The 14,385-nt window shown below is 57.9% G+C and overlaps 1 protein-coding gene across 11 annotated transcripts in view; it reads left to right on the forward strand.

The window, feature by feature from the left end:
• The window catches only part of MINK1 (misshapen like kinase 1), a 47,843-nt gene that overhangs the window by 28,433 nt on the left and 5,025 nt on the right, over window positions 1–14,385 (forward strand). For 4 of the 11 annotated variants that reach the window (XM_089900491.1, XM_089900496.1, XM_089900487.1 and 1 more), the window contains 19 exons: window positions 2,542–2,607; window positions 4,205–4,261; window positions 4,353–4,478; window positions 6,271–6,381; window positions 6,803–6,893; window positions 7,291–7,421; window positions 7,715–7,769; window positions 7,910–7,988; window positions 8,242–8,417; window positions 8,883–8,952; window positions 9,314–9,524; window positions 11,292–11,408; window positions 11,878–11,964; window positions 12,171–12,359; window positions 12,555–12,728; window positions 13,020–13,280; window positions 13,726–13,811; window positions 13,969–14,079; window positions 14,226–14,338. In XM_089900491.1, the coding sequence (XP_089756617.1) occupies window positions 2,542–2,607; window positions 4,205–4,261; window positions 4,353–4,478; window positions 6,271–6,381; window positions 6,803–6,893; window positions 7,291–7,421; window positions 7,715–7,769; window positions 7,910–7,988; window positions 8,242–8,417; window positions 8,883–8,952; window positions 9,314–9,524; window positions 11,292–11,408; window positions 11,878–11,964; window positions 12,171–12,359; window positions 12,555–12,728; window positions 13,020–13,280; window positions 13,726–13,811; window positions 13,969–14,079; window positions 14,226–14,338 (2,311 nt within the window). Of the gene's footprint in view, window positions 1–2,541; window positions 2,608–4,204; window positions 4,262–4,352; window positions 4,479–6,270; window positions 6,382–6,802; window positions 6,894–7,290; window positions 7,422–7,714; window positions 7,770–7,909; window positions 7,989–8,241; window positions 8,418–8,882; window positions 8,953–9,313; window positions 9,525–11,291; window positions 11,409–11,877; window positions 11,965–12,170; window positions 12,360–12,554; window positions 12,729–13,019; window positions 13,281–13,725; window positions 13,812–13,968; window positions 14,080–14,225; window positions 14,339–14,385 lie in introns of those variants that run through there. The other 7 variants (XM_089900493.1, XM_022596045.3, XM_089900494.1 and 4 more) reach the window with 5 other exon arrangements.

The raw sequence follows: 14,385 nt of genomic DNA on the forward strand, positions 1-14,385 counted from the left end.
AAAGAGCTGGAGAAGGCCTACAGTAACATCGCTACAGAGCTGTGCCTGTGTGCAGAGGCGACCAGGACCGCCTGGTGGCTTCCCAGGAGCAGAGCACCTCCCTCTGGGGGTGCCTCTTCCAGATCATCATCGAAGAGGGTGGCCAGGCAGAAGAACAGGCAGACATTGGAAGGGCCCACATTTAAAGCCAGATCAATGGCATAAATCGTATTTGAACTGTGGTATTACTCATTTCTGGGCATTCTGAATCCTTGGGTATGTACGTCAGGGAGAAATAGGCACTGTTGTATTTCCTCATTGCTGTAATCCAGTGGAAGATACAGTTTACATACTAATACATACATACATACACACGCACACACGCATATCATTTAAAGAATCAGTTCGTCAGGCATTATCAGTCTCCTGTCTTCTTGTCTTCTTCCCTTCCATACGCATGAGAGGTCCTCCCTATTTTGCAAACCCTGGTGTCTGACCTGCTGCCTCCTCTGCTTTTCCCCCTTCCTCCCAAAGTAAGACTTCTCCAGAGAGGGTGCTGCACCCAGAGCCTTCACTTCCTCATCACCCTGCCTCCCCAGCCCCCGCTGTCTGCCTTCTGCTCTCACAGCTGCAGTTTCCACAGGGATGCCCAGTGGCTCCCCCAGTGCGAAGGCCAGTGGCATTTCTCTCAGTCCTCTTTGACCGCCTCCCCTCTGGTGTCTGTTCTGTTCGCCAGTGTGCAGCACGTGGCCCTTCCTCAGAGGCTGGCCTTGGCCCTTCTAGTCCTCTTTCCCTGTGCACTCACCCTGGATACCATGTCTCACACTCACAAACGTCCTCTAAATCTTTATCTCCAGACCCTTGTTTCTAGCTGCCTGTTAGACATTTACTTCTGTGCATCCCCTAACATCTCACACTCAACATCCAAACCCAAACTACTGTCCCTTAGCAGGGCCTGGCCTTCCCCACTCTTCAGTTCTTGTCACCATTCAGATACCACCTCTTCCAGGGAGCCTGCCTGAGATTTCCCACTCTGAATTTAATTCTGTCCCCAGAAACTGTAGAGCAGACTTCTTACCCAGTCCAGCTTCCTCTCAGTTGTGTGAGGAAGATGAGGCCCCAGACAGTTAAATACTTGCTCGGAGACACACAGCTCCGTTCCCGCTAGAAAGTCACTCTCCAGCGCTCTTGCCTCTACTCCAGACTTGAGTGCCGTCGATTTCTCTCATGGCGTGTAATCATAAACCGCAACATGTCCGTGTTGGGGTGCTTGGCCTGTCTGTAAAATCATAAGGCCCTTGAGGGACCATCCATGGTTCTCATATACCACTGAGATCCCCATTGTGCCTAATTGAGGACTTGTGACGCAGTCAGTGCACAATAAATATTTAATGGGTAAATGAAAGAAGGTAAAGTCACCTGACAAGTCTCCCCTGATTAGGGCTCAGCCCAGTGCAGGGCCGATATAGACACTCACTCAGGCAATATTTATCGGTTGGTTAATGATGGGGCAACTTCAAATACCCGGCTTAGGTGCTGGGACTCCCTTCCGTGAGCAGCGGGGGGCCATGCCCGTTCTGGGCAGAGGAGTAAGATCAGGAAAGTGCTGTTTCTGGCAGCAGCAGCAGAAGGCAGGATGGCGAGGCGGGCGCTCCGGGAAGGAGGAGTGAAGGGATGGGTCTGGGGTGGCACCTTCAGGAGTGGAGAGGAGGAGACAAATGGGCATCTTGAAGGGAGAAAGGACAGGGTGAGTGTGAGGTGGAGAAGGAAGGGAGGGAGAAGAAGAGGCTGCAGAGGTGGACTTTGGTGAAGATTGTGCTGCTATTAAGAAGCAGAGGGCCCTCCCTGGTGGCGCAGTGGTTAAGAATCCACCTGCCAATGCAGGGGACACGGGTTCGAGCCCTGGTCCGGGAAGATCCCACATGCCGCGGAGCAACTAAGCCCGTGCGCCACAACTACTGAGCCTGCGCTCTAGAGCCCACGAGCCACAACTGCTGAGCCCGGGTGCCTAGAGCCTGTACTCCACAACAAGAGAAGCCACAACACTGAGAAGCCCGTGCACCGCAAGGAAGAGTAGCCCCTGCTCACCGCACTAGAGAAAGCCCACGCGCAGCAAGGAAGACCCAATGCAGCCAAAACTAACTAACTAAATAATAAAAACTAAAATGAAATAGCTTGTGCCAGGCACCGTCTTAAGCATTTTATGGGCATCGCCTCGTTTGAAGTTGACCCCAGCCCAGAGGTGGGTACTCAGGTATCCCCCTGGTGCAGACAAGGCTACAGGCTCTCAGTTTGTCACTGAGTGTGGAAGCAGCAGCATGTCTGGATAGCCAGAGGGGCTCTGACTTCCGTTTTCTCTCCCCTCCTTCTGACTTTTCCCCTAGAACATGAACTCTGGCCCAGCCCAGGAAGAGGGCACCTGGCCGCCAGGCCCCCCTGCAGCCCCACGTAGTCGTGTTCACCCTCGTCTCCTGGTTGAATAGCTCTTCCGTGTTTCTCGCTACATGGCCCTGTTCTGAGGTGCTGGCGCCTTACTCTTCCTCCCTCCCCCCCCCCCCCCAGGACCCTGCTGGAATCTTTGAGCTGGTGGAGGTGGTCGGCAATGGAACCTACGGGCAGGTGTACAAGGTGAGGCTCTGTGTGCAGCAGCGGGGCCCACCCCCATGGGCCTCCTCTGGAGTGGGCCCCTTCCTGGAGATTTGAGGGGGGCGGGGGGCCCTGGCAAAGGGCGGGGGAAGGCCAGGGAGGGAGGGAGAGGAGAGGGATAAACGTCACGAGGGAAGGAAGCAGCAAGAAGTGGGGTGTTTTGGCTGGGCTCTGCCTGAGTTTAGAACTAGTCCTGGGTGTGGCAGGAAGTCTGGAGCTGGGTGGGGTATGGGACAGGGACACGGAGCGGGGGGAGGGGTCTGGGGACGTGTGTGTTGCTCAGAGGTGCAGTTTTGGCTTCTCCTGGGACCGCACGACTCAGGGTTGGTGGGACCTAGTGGGTAACCTGCAGAGGGTAAACAGCTTTCTTGAGCTCCCCTGAGTGGCCTGCTGCAGGGCTGGAGCCCGAGCTCAGGCCCTCTGCTTTTGAGGCCACCTCTCCCCCCACAGAAGTGGCATTTCCTTGACCACTGATTGTGGCTTTTAGCCTGGCCAGCCCAGCCCTTTCACGTGGTCTGACCACTGGTCACACTTGACTGGGGGAGGCAGTTGCAGCAGAGAGATGTTCAAGGCAGGTGCTGCCCCAGAGCACGTACCTGGCTGCCTTGTCTCCAGATACAATGCTCGGTCTTTTCACAAGTCTCCTCTGCATCTCAGGGGCCTGCGTTTCCTGGGTCACTGGGACCACCTGCCTGTCTCTTACCCTTCTTCCCTGTAAGCTTTGGGAAGCAGGCGCCCCCCCCATCCCCCCATCTCTTGCCTAGTTGTTGCCATGGAAATAGCAGCTCTGTGTTCTACCGCTTCTCTGGGCTTGGGGTCGTGAAAGACTGCTGAGGATAAAAATAATCCATGGCTGGCAATACCCCCACCCCACTCTTTCCCAGGAAGCCTTGGACTTTCATACCCAAGCCTGAGATGGTTCCTGCTAGGAATTTCGGAAGGATGGGGGGCGGCGGGGGGGATGGCAGGGACACACTCTAGAAGAAGTCTCTTCCCATTAGCACTGGTGATGGCATTGACATGTCAGTCAGCCCTTCTGTGTTTCTCCGAGTTCCCTAAAATCTCAGCTCTATTCTTTCCTGTGGACAATAATAAAAAGCCTTGTGGGGGTGGTGATTCTGGGAAAGGCCTCCTGACCAGAGGGGATGGATCAGGAAAGCACCCGCAGTTTGTCTTGCATAGAAGATGCTGGAGAGGCAAAGCCCTCCCAGCCTCGTCCCCCAGCTCCCTCCAGCTCCGTCTGAGGATGGAGAGGTATCTTTTACTCCCCATTCTAACTTTCAAACTGGGACGTCTAAGCCGGAGTGCCTGGAGCAGAGCACAAGGGTCTCTCACTCATCCCTCTTGAGCATTTCAGGGGAGGAGACCCTTCATCTTTATCCAGCGTAGCACTTGGAATCCAGCCTCGGTGGTTTTCCTGTAGCCCTCTGTCTATGACCAACCCATAAACTGAGGTGTCTAGCCACCGTGAGGGGCACTTTGTAAGACAGAAGACAGCCAAAAGTTGTGGCCTCTCCCATATTAAGCCCTTCCTGAGCATAGACCCTGATCCCTCCATGCCTGGCTCTCTGTCCTGCAGGGTCGGCATGTCAAGACCGGGCAGCTGGCTGCCATCAAGGTCATGGATGTCACGGAGGTAGGGAGCTGTGTGGGGCAGAGGGAGGGTCAGAGCATTGAGAAGGGGGCTGGGAGGGACTCTCAGGGCTCACCTCCCCGGATTCACCTAGGATGAGGAGGAAGAGATCAAGCAGGAGATCAACATGTTGAAAAAATACTCTCACCACCGCAACATTGCCACCTACTACGGGGCCTTCATCAAGAAGAGCCCCCCTGGGAACGACGACCAGCTCTGGGTGAGACGCGTCCCTGGCCTGCCCACCTACCCCTCCCCCAGTTAGTCCGTCCATTCTCCTGCCTTTGTGCACAGCTCCTGGGAAAGCAACACATCAAAATATTTGTGGGTGTTGGCAAGACCCGAACCCCTCCTGGCAGTGCACAAGACTTTGTGGACGATTACTCAGCCACAGCTTGCTGTAGCTCTTTTGGGCCTCCCCCAAATTCTCTCCTGGCCAAGAACATTCCTAAGAGTTGTCGCCCTCCCTAGCCTGGGCACTGGTGCCAGCTGATTCCCCAGCCTCACCCTTTCTGGTGCTCAGCCCAGCACAGAGGAGAGGGCAGAAGGGAGCACAGCCATGGCTGGGGGGCTGGAGCTCATGCCAGGTCCCCCCTCCCAGCAGTTGCCAGACAAGTACTTATTGAGCACCCTCTATGTACCCTGCACAGATAGTCAGGAGTTGTGGTCCCTTCCTCCAAGGCACTTAGTCTTTTTTTTGGGAGACAGACAGACACACACACACACACACACACAGAAAGGTGAGTAACACGTCAGGTAGTGTGTAGTGGGTGATCATTGAGGGCTAGAAGCTGAGCGCTAGTGACCAGGTGCCCCGCTGTGGACCTGATGGACACCATCCTCCCCTCCTCCCCCTGTGCTCTGCTGTGGGAGTTGGAGGCCCCAGTTGCGGGCCGTATGCAAATTACCTCTAGTGTGCACACAAATGTATGTATCCCAGCCAACATTTTTTTTTTTGCGTTAGATGCGGCTTTTAGAAAATGTACAGTGAAAACATTTGGACAGGCATACTGATCCCCTGGGACTTTTTTGGCTGCTGCCTCTGGGTCCCTAGAGGAGACCAGCCGGGAGCTCTTCTCATCTCCCTGCCTCGGCCCTGCCTGTTTGCGGAGTTTCTGCCGAAGTCTCCCAGGTTCCCTCCTGCAGTTCTGTGGTAGCCCCATGCACTGTTTTGTCTCTAGCAGACCTGGGGACTTCTGACTCTTAGCCCCTTTCTTCTCTCTTGGTCAGGGATTGGCCAACTTTTTCTGTGAAGGGCCAGCTAGTAAATATCTGGGGCTCTGTGGGTCATAAAGTTTCCAACAACTCCTCACCTCAGCCATAGATAATGCATGCATGGGAACAGGAGTGTCACTGGATTCCCAGAGATCTTTATGTAAGACACTAAGGTTTGAATTTCATCTGATTCTTCCTTTGATATTTTTAAAAATTAAAAAAATTTTTTTGGCCATGGCATGTGGGATCTTAGTTCCCTGACCAGGGATCAGACTCGCGCCTCCTGCAGTAGAAGCATGGAATGTTAACCACTGGACCACCAGGGAAGTCCCCTTTCTTTAATTTTTTTTTTTATTCCAACCATTTAAAAATGTAAAAACCATGCTTAGCTTCCTGGCCATAGACTGCCGACCCCTGCTCCAGAGGAGTGGTTCTTAACCGTTTGGGGTTTATGGATCCCAGTGAGGATCTGATGAAAGCTTCGGACCCTTCCCCAAGGAAAATGCACAAACCCACATCATTTTGTCTACAATTTTAGGGATTCCTTGGGCTCCTACTCAGGACCCAGACCATCTCCCTCAGCCCACCTACCTTGTCTTTCCCAGATGTGTCCCCTTCCCCTTTCTTCCCTAATCTCAGCAAGTTCTGTAGCCTTTATGAGGGGTCTCACGGCCCCTGCTCTCCAGCTCATACCAGTCCTGGCCCCAAGGACTCCAGTCCTCCTCCAGGGGCCTGGCAGGGGAAGGAGGCCTTGCTTGACAGATGCTTTTCCTTCCGGTGCCTCCCTGGGACCATAGCTGGTGATGGAGTTCTGTGGTGCTGGTTCTGTGACAGACCTGGTGAAGAACACGAAAGGGAACGCCCTGAAGGAGGACTGTATCGCCTACATCTGCAGGGAGATTCTCCGGGTGAGTGCCAGGGCCCTCCCCGCCTCCTCCTCCTGGGCCAGCCCCTGTGGAGTGTCTCCCTGGACGTGGACCCTCCCCGCACGCACGGGGAAGGAGATGGAACTGTGCCCTCTTGGAGGGGCAGAGGGCCTGATGCCGGTGGGGGTGGAGGCTGAGGGCCAACCTTGGAGAACACTCAGAGGAAATGGGCGCCTGTTTCCCAGCACTGCCCCTTCTCCACGTGCAACCCGGCAGCTGGATTCCCCAGAGCCACCACTCTGAGGAAGCTCCCCGCAAAGTTCATCCTGTACTTGGGCCCCTGGGTGGAGAGGGGCAGCTCCCTCAGCCCAGCCCAGCCCAGCCCAGACTGATGCCTCCCCCTCCCCTCGGCTCACATCCTTGTTCTCTAACACCAAGGCTCCTTCCCCCTCTCCTGCCCCAGGGTCTGGCCCATCTCCACGCCCACAAGGTGATCCACCGAGACATCAAGGGGCAGAATGTGCTGCTGACGGAGAACGCCGAGGTCAAGCTAGGTACGCCGACGCCCTCTGACCTCCAGCACGGAATGGGCCCCATTATTCCTTCCCTCCGGTGGCCCAAGTCCAACTACCCATGGGCTGGGAGGTTTGCTTCTCTCCTTCTGCTGAAAATCACCCGAGAACTTGTTTTTCCTGCTCCCTGTTAGGTCCCAGGTGCTGTGCAGGCCCCTCTGGGGAGATGGGATTGTTTGGCTCCTTCCGCCTGGAATGCTGTCCCTTGGTCCTTTCACCTTGGTTTTTCCCCCAGACGCAGGAAGACTAAGTCAGGGTCTTTGGGATGTTGATGGGGTGAAGAGATGGCCGGGAGTGGCCAGGTAGGACTCGCGGACGCCAGCACAGACGAGGGAGCAGACGTGGTGCTCCATCACAGCCTCTCCCTCTGTCCTCCCAGTGGATTTCGGGGTGAGCGCGCAGCTGGACCGCACCGTGGGCAGGCGGAACACTTTCATCGGGACCCCCTACTGGATGGCCCCCGAGGTCATCGCTTGCGATGAGAACCCTGATGCCACCTACGATTACAGGGTACGGAGCAGAGAGTAGGCGCGTGGAGGCAGCCAAAGGCAGGAAGGAGGTGTGGGGGCAGTGGGTGGATTGAAAAATAGGGGGAGCTTGAGCAGGTTGGGGAGCAAAATGACGACCTAGGGTCGTGTTAGCAGTGAGAGGTTGAGGAACGTTTTGTGGTCAGGAAAGTACGGATGGGAAGGTTGGGGGAGTTGGAGGACAGCGCAGGTTGGAGCACAGGGGCCTCAGGAAGGGCGTGGACCAGGAAGAGTGGTCGGGAACGTTCACTTGTCCCTCTTCTCTTGCCTCCACAGAGTGACATTTGGTCTTTAGGAATCACAGCCATCGAGATGGCAGAGGGAGCCCCCCGTAAGTGCAGAGGCTGGGAGAGAAGGGAGGGCCCAGAAAGAGCTATAGGGAGGAGGTGGGTCGCGGGAGGCCTGTGGCGAGAAGGACTGCAGGCTCTTGGCCGGGCGGGAGGGGCTGATTGCGTCTCTTCCGTGCGCCAGCTCTGTGTGACATGCACCCCATGCGAGCCCTCTTCCTCATCCCCCGGAACCCGCCACCCAGGCTCAAGTCCAAGAAATGGTAGGTCTCTGCGGGGTTGGCGTCTAGGAAGGAGGCCCTCGGACAAGGCCTCCACCTCACCCCCTGCACCCAGGCTTGGGTCTGCACCAGAGAAGAGGGGGCGGGCAGGGGCGGCACTGCAGCTGGGGAGCCAGGAGCCTGGTGTTGGGATACGGGGGAGACAGGAGGGAAGTCAGGGTGGATTCCCCCCTTCCTCCTGGAATCACCCCCCTTCCGAGGGGGCCCTCCCAGTGTGAGCCACCATCGTTTCCAGGTCTAAGAAGTTCATCGACTTCATTGACACGTGTCTCATCAAGACTTACCTGAGCCGCCCACCGACGGAGCAGCTGCTCAAGTTCCCGTTCATCCGCGACCAGCCCACCGAGCGGCAGGTCCGCATCCAGCTCAAGGACCACATTGACCGATCCCGGAAGAAACGAGGCGAGAAAGGTCAGTGGGCAGAGGGAGGTGGCGGGTCTGGGACACACACAGCCCCTGCTCCTCTTCACCAGCCCTGGCTCCTCCTGGCTCCCCTTCAGGCCCCCTTCCAGCCCCAGCTCTCCCTGTCCAAAGAGATCTCCTTTCCCAAACTTCCAACCCCAGAGGGCTTTTTCCTCTGTCACCACCTAATTTAAGTCCGCCTTCCACATGAGGGCTCATGCTGAGCACGTGCATGTGTGAGTGCATGTACACCTCCCACCACATCCTGCCCATGGTGGGGTCTAATCCCGCATCTGCGTCCAGGCCCAAACCTGCGACCCACCATCACCCCGTTGCTCCAAGGAGGCGGGTGGGGACCCAGGAGCGTGGCCATCCAGACAGACCTTATTGGTTATCCCCACCTAAGGTTTCCCTAGCCCAGGGTGGGGTCTGGGGCACTGGGTGAAGAAACAGCAGTGATCTCCCCCCCTGCAGAGGAGACAGAATATGAGTATAGTGGCAGCGAAGAGGAAGACGACAGCCATGGAGAGGAAGGAGAGCCAAGGTGGGCTTGGCAGGCGGAGGTTGGGGACCATCGCTTACCGTCTGCGGGGGCAACAGTGGTCCTTGGCCTGGGGACTCAGTCTGGGGGTGGTGGGCACAGACAGGTAGACCCATAAGATGGAATCCCTGGGTGCTAGATGGAATGGAACGAACGAATGAGCAAGAGGTGTGCGAGGCGGATTCAGGGCTGCAGGCTGGGATGTTAAAGGAATCAGGGCCTGAAAGGGGGCAGAGGGAGGGCAGGTCACCCGGGAGTGACTAGAGGCAGACCGTCTGGCCTGGTCGGGTGAAGCGCCCATTTAGGGCTCCCAGGGGTGAGGGTGGGTTCTGACCCCGATCCTCCGTGTGCGGTCCTGACCCAGCTCCATCATGAATGTGCCGGGGGAGTCGACCCTCCGCCGGGAATTCCTCCGGCTCCAGCAGGAGAACAAGAGCAACTCTGAGGCTTTAAAGCAGCAGCAGCAGCTGCAGCAGCAGCAACAGCGAGACCCAGAGGCGCACATCAAGCACCTGCTGCACCAGCGGCAGCGGCGCATAGAGGAGCAGAAGGAAGAGCGGCGGCGGGTGGAGGAGGTGGGTGGGGTGGGGGCGTTGAGGGGGCGGGGCACTTGAGGGGCGGAGGGTGTTGAGGGGGCGGAGCACTTGAGGGGCAGAGGGTGTTGAGGGGCGGGGCACCTGAGGGGCGGAGGGTGTTGAGGGGGCGGGGCACCTGAGGGGCGGAGGGTGTTGAGGGGGCGGGGCACCTGAGGGGCGGAGGGTGTTGAGGGGGCGGGGTCCTCCCGGAAGGGCCTCCTGACCAGGTTACTGGTCCTACCCCTGGTCCGCCTAGGACAGCAGGGAAAAGAGGGAGTGGGTGGGGCCTTCCCAGCCTCTTGCTCTCAGATTCGTATAGGAGGGCTCTGTCCTCTGTTAGGCGTACCCGCCAGCCCTACGTGGGTGGTTGTGCCATCAGCGTCCCTTCAGAGCAGAGATTTTTCTGAATAGCCACACTGTCCCCCCTCCTTGTTTCTGCCCGTAAACCTCCAGTCCGGGTTTGTCTGCTCCTTTACCTTCAGTCCCGGGGAGCTGGGGGTCTGTGTACTAACACTTCAGTGCCCTGGGCATCGGTCTCTCTAGCAGCTGCTCCCTTTGAACATGAAGAAGATCCTTCTAAAGACCCTCCTTTTACTTTTGGTTGTTTGGGCTTAAATTTGCTTTGTACAGGCTTGTCAATCGCACTAATTGGAGGTGGGTGGGAGAAATTCATTTTAATTTATAGGGAATCTTATTTATTTTTGAGAATCTCATTTTTAAATAGGGGCAGTTTTTTAAATCACCAACTTAAAAAATACTTTGTATCTGTATGCATATATATTTAAATGTATTTATTTGGGAGGGGTCATGGTGGGGGAAGAAGAGGTGTACAGATTGGTTAAAATTTTGCCTTAAATGATGGGTTTTTTGTTGAAACAATTACATGATTCCAAAGTTCATGGAGAGCTGAACTTAATTTAAAAGTTAAGCAATAGGAGATAGATGGAAGCATCCACATTGCCCATGTACTACTCCCCAAAGTGGGCCCCTATCTTTGTTGAACAAAAGAATGATTTGCAGGAAAACCTAGTAAAAATTCTTCTTAATAAATACTGTATTCAGGTAGCAGAGTAACCAAAAATTGTGTCTACCAAGGTGTTTCATGAAGCAGGCCTGCTGGATCCTTAGGGCTTGTGCTTTCTTTCTTTCTTTCCCTTCCCTTTCTTTCTTTCTTTTTTTTAAGCAGAAAGATTGTGAAAGTTATTAAGTGAATGTGACCTGGGCTAGTAGTGATGCAGCCCAGGTCACATTCACTTAAGGTTGCCGGCCAGGTCCCGAAGTTGCTTCTCTGTGCATGGGCCCCTGGTGCCCTCTGGTGGCTGAGGGCTAGCACTACGGCCCACTCCCTTTGGGCTTTTGGGCCGAGATTTGAGAGGCCAGGAGTGGGGCTGGGGGGCGGGGAGGTTGTTGTTGACTTTAGGTTCTGTTTGTTTGGTGGAGGAGTGGATAGCAGACAGTTTTATGCAGTTCGGCCCACCCAAGGGCAGTAGTCAACCTCTCAGCGGCTGTAACCTGAAGCCCACAGCCACCTTAGAAGTTTCTCGCAAGCCAAGCCCCCCGTGGGCGCTTACGTGAGGGTAGGTAGGTTTGTAGAAACAAGTTGAAGCCACACTCTCTCACCTCCATCCCCAGTGAGATGGAGACCAGCCCGCACTGTCCAGTAGGGATCCGCTTTCCAGAAGTGGGCCAGGGTGGGTCCGCCTTCTGGGGCTGTGCTGTCCCCGTGTCTGGTGCAGCCCTTAAGGCCTCACGGCTCTACCCCCACAGCAACAGCGGCGGGAGCGGGAGCAGCGGAAGCTGCAGGAGAAGGAGCAGCAGCGGCGGCGCGAGGACATGCAGGCCCTGCGGCGGGAGGAGGAGAGGCGGCAGGCCGAGCGGGAGCAGGTACAGCGCCCCCAGCGCACGCCCCCAGCGCACACCGGACACCCCCACCCCCCACCCCCGTTCCCGCTGCCTGCCTCCCCTGCTCCCCAGCCCCCTTCCCCTTCTCCCCCTACCCCGAGATTCCTCCTATCTTTTCCAGCTTCACTCTTTCTCTCTGTTCTCTCCCACCCTTCAACCCCCCACCCTGGCTCCCTGCCCTCCTCCTGTCTCTGTGCCTTCATTCCCATCTCTTTGCCCCACCCCTGCCCCCTGCCCCCTGCACCTTCCCTCGTGGGGCCTGCACCCTGGCTTCCTCCTCATTCCCTGCTCTCTGCGGGGCTCATCCCACCCCCAACCCGGCCTCTCTATTACTCTACCTCCTCCTCATCCTCACCCCCTGACCCTGTCCGCCCACTCCTCCGCTGCCGCCGCCGCCCCCCTCTGCCTCTCCCTCTTTCCCTGCCCTTTGCCCCCCACCCCACCCCCCCAGGAGTATATCCGTCACAGGCTAGAGGAGGAGCAGCGACAGCTCGAGATCCTTCAGCAACAGCTGCTCCAGGAACAGGCCCTACTGCTGGTAACGGGGTCCCCAGCTTCCTCCGGGAAGATGCGTATTCAGTGTCTCTGCTGGAATGGGATGGGAACCCTTCAGGGGAAGGGATTCACCCCAGCATCGAGGGAAGACATCGCCTCTCTAGGCAGTTGGAGAAAAGGAAGGGCATGCGTGCTCTAGCTTCCGGGGCCACACCCTGCTGAGCCCTCTCTCCCTACCCTTGGGCCCAGGAATACAAGAGGAAGCAGCTGGAGGAGCAGCGGCAGTCGGAGCGCCTGCAGAGGCAGCTGCAGCAGGAGCACGCCTACCTCAAGTCCCTGCAGCAGCAACAGCAGCAGGTCCTGCCCGGGGACAGGAAGCCCCTGTACCACTACGGTCGGGGCATTAACCCTGCCGACAAACCGGCCTGGGCCCGAGAGGTACTCCTTGCCTCCTTTGCCGCCTGAGACTCCATCCGCCTGGGGCCTGATAGCTGCAAGCATGGTCCTTCCACACAGGCGGGCGCTGGGAAGGGGAAAGGGACATGCAGTGCAGGTGGAGGGCTGGAGAGGTCTGGACCTCGGTTTTGAGAACAGGACAAAAGTTGTCTTGCTTGGTATCCTCTTGCATCACAGGTAGAAGAGAGAACGAGGATGAACAAGCTGCAGAACTCTCCCTTGGCCAAGACCAGGCCAGGCAGCACAGGGCCTGAGCCCCCCGTCCCCCAGGCCTCCCCTGGGCCCCCAGGACCCCTTTCCCAAACTCCTCCTATGCAGAGGCCGGTGGAGCCCCAGGAGGGACCACACAAGGTGAGTCTCTCCCTGTTCCTGTCTTAACACGCAGACGCAGCTACATCTCGTGTACACACACGCACAGGCCCTTAGCCAGGGATCACAGACCTCAGGATGCGTGGGCAGAGACAGGCGGCTGCACACATCTGTTTCTGTGTCTTACCTGTTCTTGGGCTCTAGGAGCCCCTTTCAATGGATAATTGGAAGCCAGAGGCTTGATTTGCCCCTTCCTCCCAGCCCAAGCCCCAGCTCCCAGGTGGGGACGTGCCACAGAGCAGGCAGCCCACCCTCCCTGGTCTCTCCCCGCAGAGCCTGGTGGCACACCGGGTCCCACTGAAGCCATATGCAGCGCCTGTACCCCGATCCCAGTCCCTGCAGGACCAGCCCACCCGAAACCTGGCTGCCTTCCCAGCCTCACACGACCCCGACCCCGCCGTGCCCACACCCACTGCCACGCCTAGTGCCCGAGGAGGCGTCGTCCGCCAGAACTCAGACCCCACTTCCGAAGGGCCTGGCCCCAGCCCGAACCCCCCAGCCTGGGTCCGGCCTGATAATGAGGCCCCTCCCAAGGTAAGGACAGCCCTGCTGAGCCGCAAAAGGGCAGAGAAATAGTATGGGAGGGGAACGGAGGGCGAGCGGGCGGCAGGCGAGGTAGACATGGGTTCGGGGTTGGAAGGGAACAGAAGGGCGAGGCGTCTAGCACGGCGCGTCCCGCAGGCGTTACCCTGATGTCTGGTGGGCGGGCCGCCACCTGAGTGTGTCCCGGTGATTCCGTGGTGCATATGGGAGTGGAAGAGTGCCCAGGGTGTCTGGGGAGCGCCAGGGGCCAGACTTTCTGGGTCAGATCCCAGCTCTGCTGTTTCTCAGCTTCGCGACCTTAGACAAATTCATTAGCTTCCCCGACCTCAGTCTGCTTCTCCGTAAAGGTGGGGAGGGCCCCTTCCAGCGTCTCCATGAGGACAAGTGTCCGCCAGGCGCCCAGCACAGAGCACTGACTCCTTTCTTCTCTCCTCAGGTGCCTCAGAGGACCTCATCTATCGCCACTGCCCTTAACACCAGTGGGGCTGGAGGGTCCCGGCCAGCCCAGGCTGTCCGTGCCAGGTAACCCCTGGGTGCGGGCAGGCGGCAGCCCAGGGAGCGGCGTGGGGGGCAGAGGGGAGTTTGCCAGGTTACCCGCCTAGGAGTGGGCAAGCCCCGACCCAGTCACCTCAGCCCCCTCCCTGCCCCCGCCCCCGGCACCCCTGTGCTCCCTCCACAGACCTCGCAGCAACTCCGCCTGGCAAATCTATCTGCAAAGGCGGGCAGAGCGGGGCAACCCCAAGCCTCCAGGGCCCCCTGCTCAGCCCCCTGGCCCGCCCAACGCTTGTAGGTAATGGAGTTGTCCCCCAACTACTCACTCCCACCCCCACTTCTGCCACCTGCTTTCTCCTGGTGATGGCTCCCTCTGCGGTGCAGCTCAGCCTTCCCAGGCGGAGACACCCCGTCTCCCTGACCCTGCCTCTGCCCCTCCCACAGTAACCCTGACCTCAGGAGGAGCGACCCTGGCTGGGAGCGCTCGGACAGCGTCCTCCCCGCCTCTCACGGGCACCTCCCCCAGGCTGGCTCACTGGAGCGGAACCGGGTGGGAGGTACGTGCACGGGCCTCACGGGCAGCCTCCATCAGGGTGGACCCTGC

Source organism: Delphinapterus leucas, chromosome 19, assembly GCF_059928025.1.
Source record: "Delphinapterus leucas isolate spDelLeu-1000000601 "Yukka" chromosome 19, BTC_Dleu_Yukka2, whole genome shotgun sequence".
NCBI classification, from domain to species: Eukaryota; Metazoa; Chordata; class Mammalia; order Artiodactyla; family Monodontidae; genus Delphinapterus; species Delphinapterus leucas.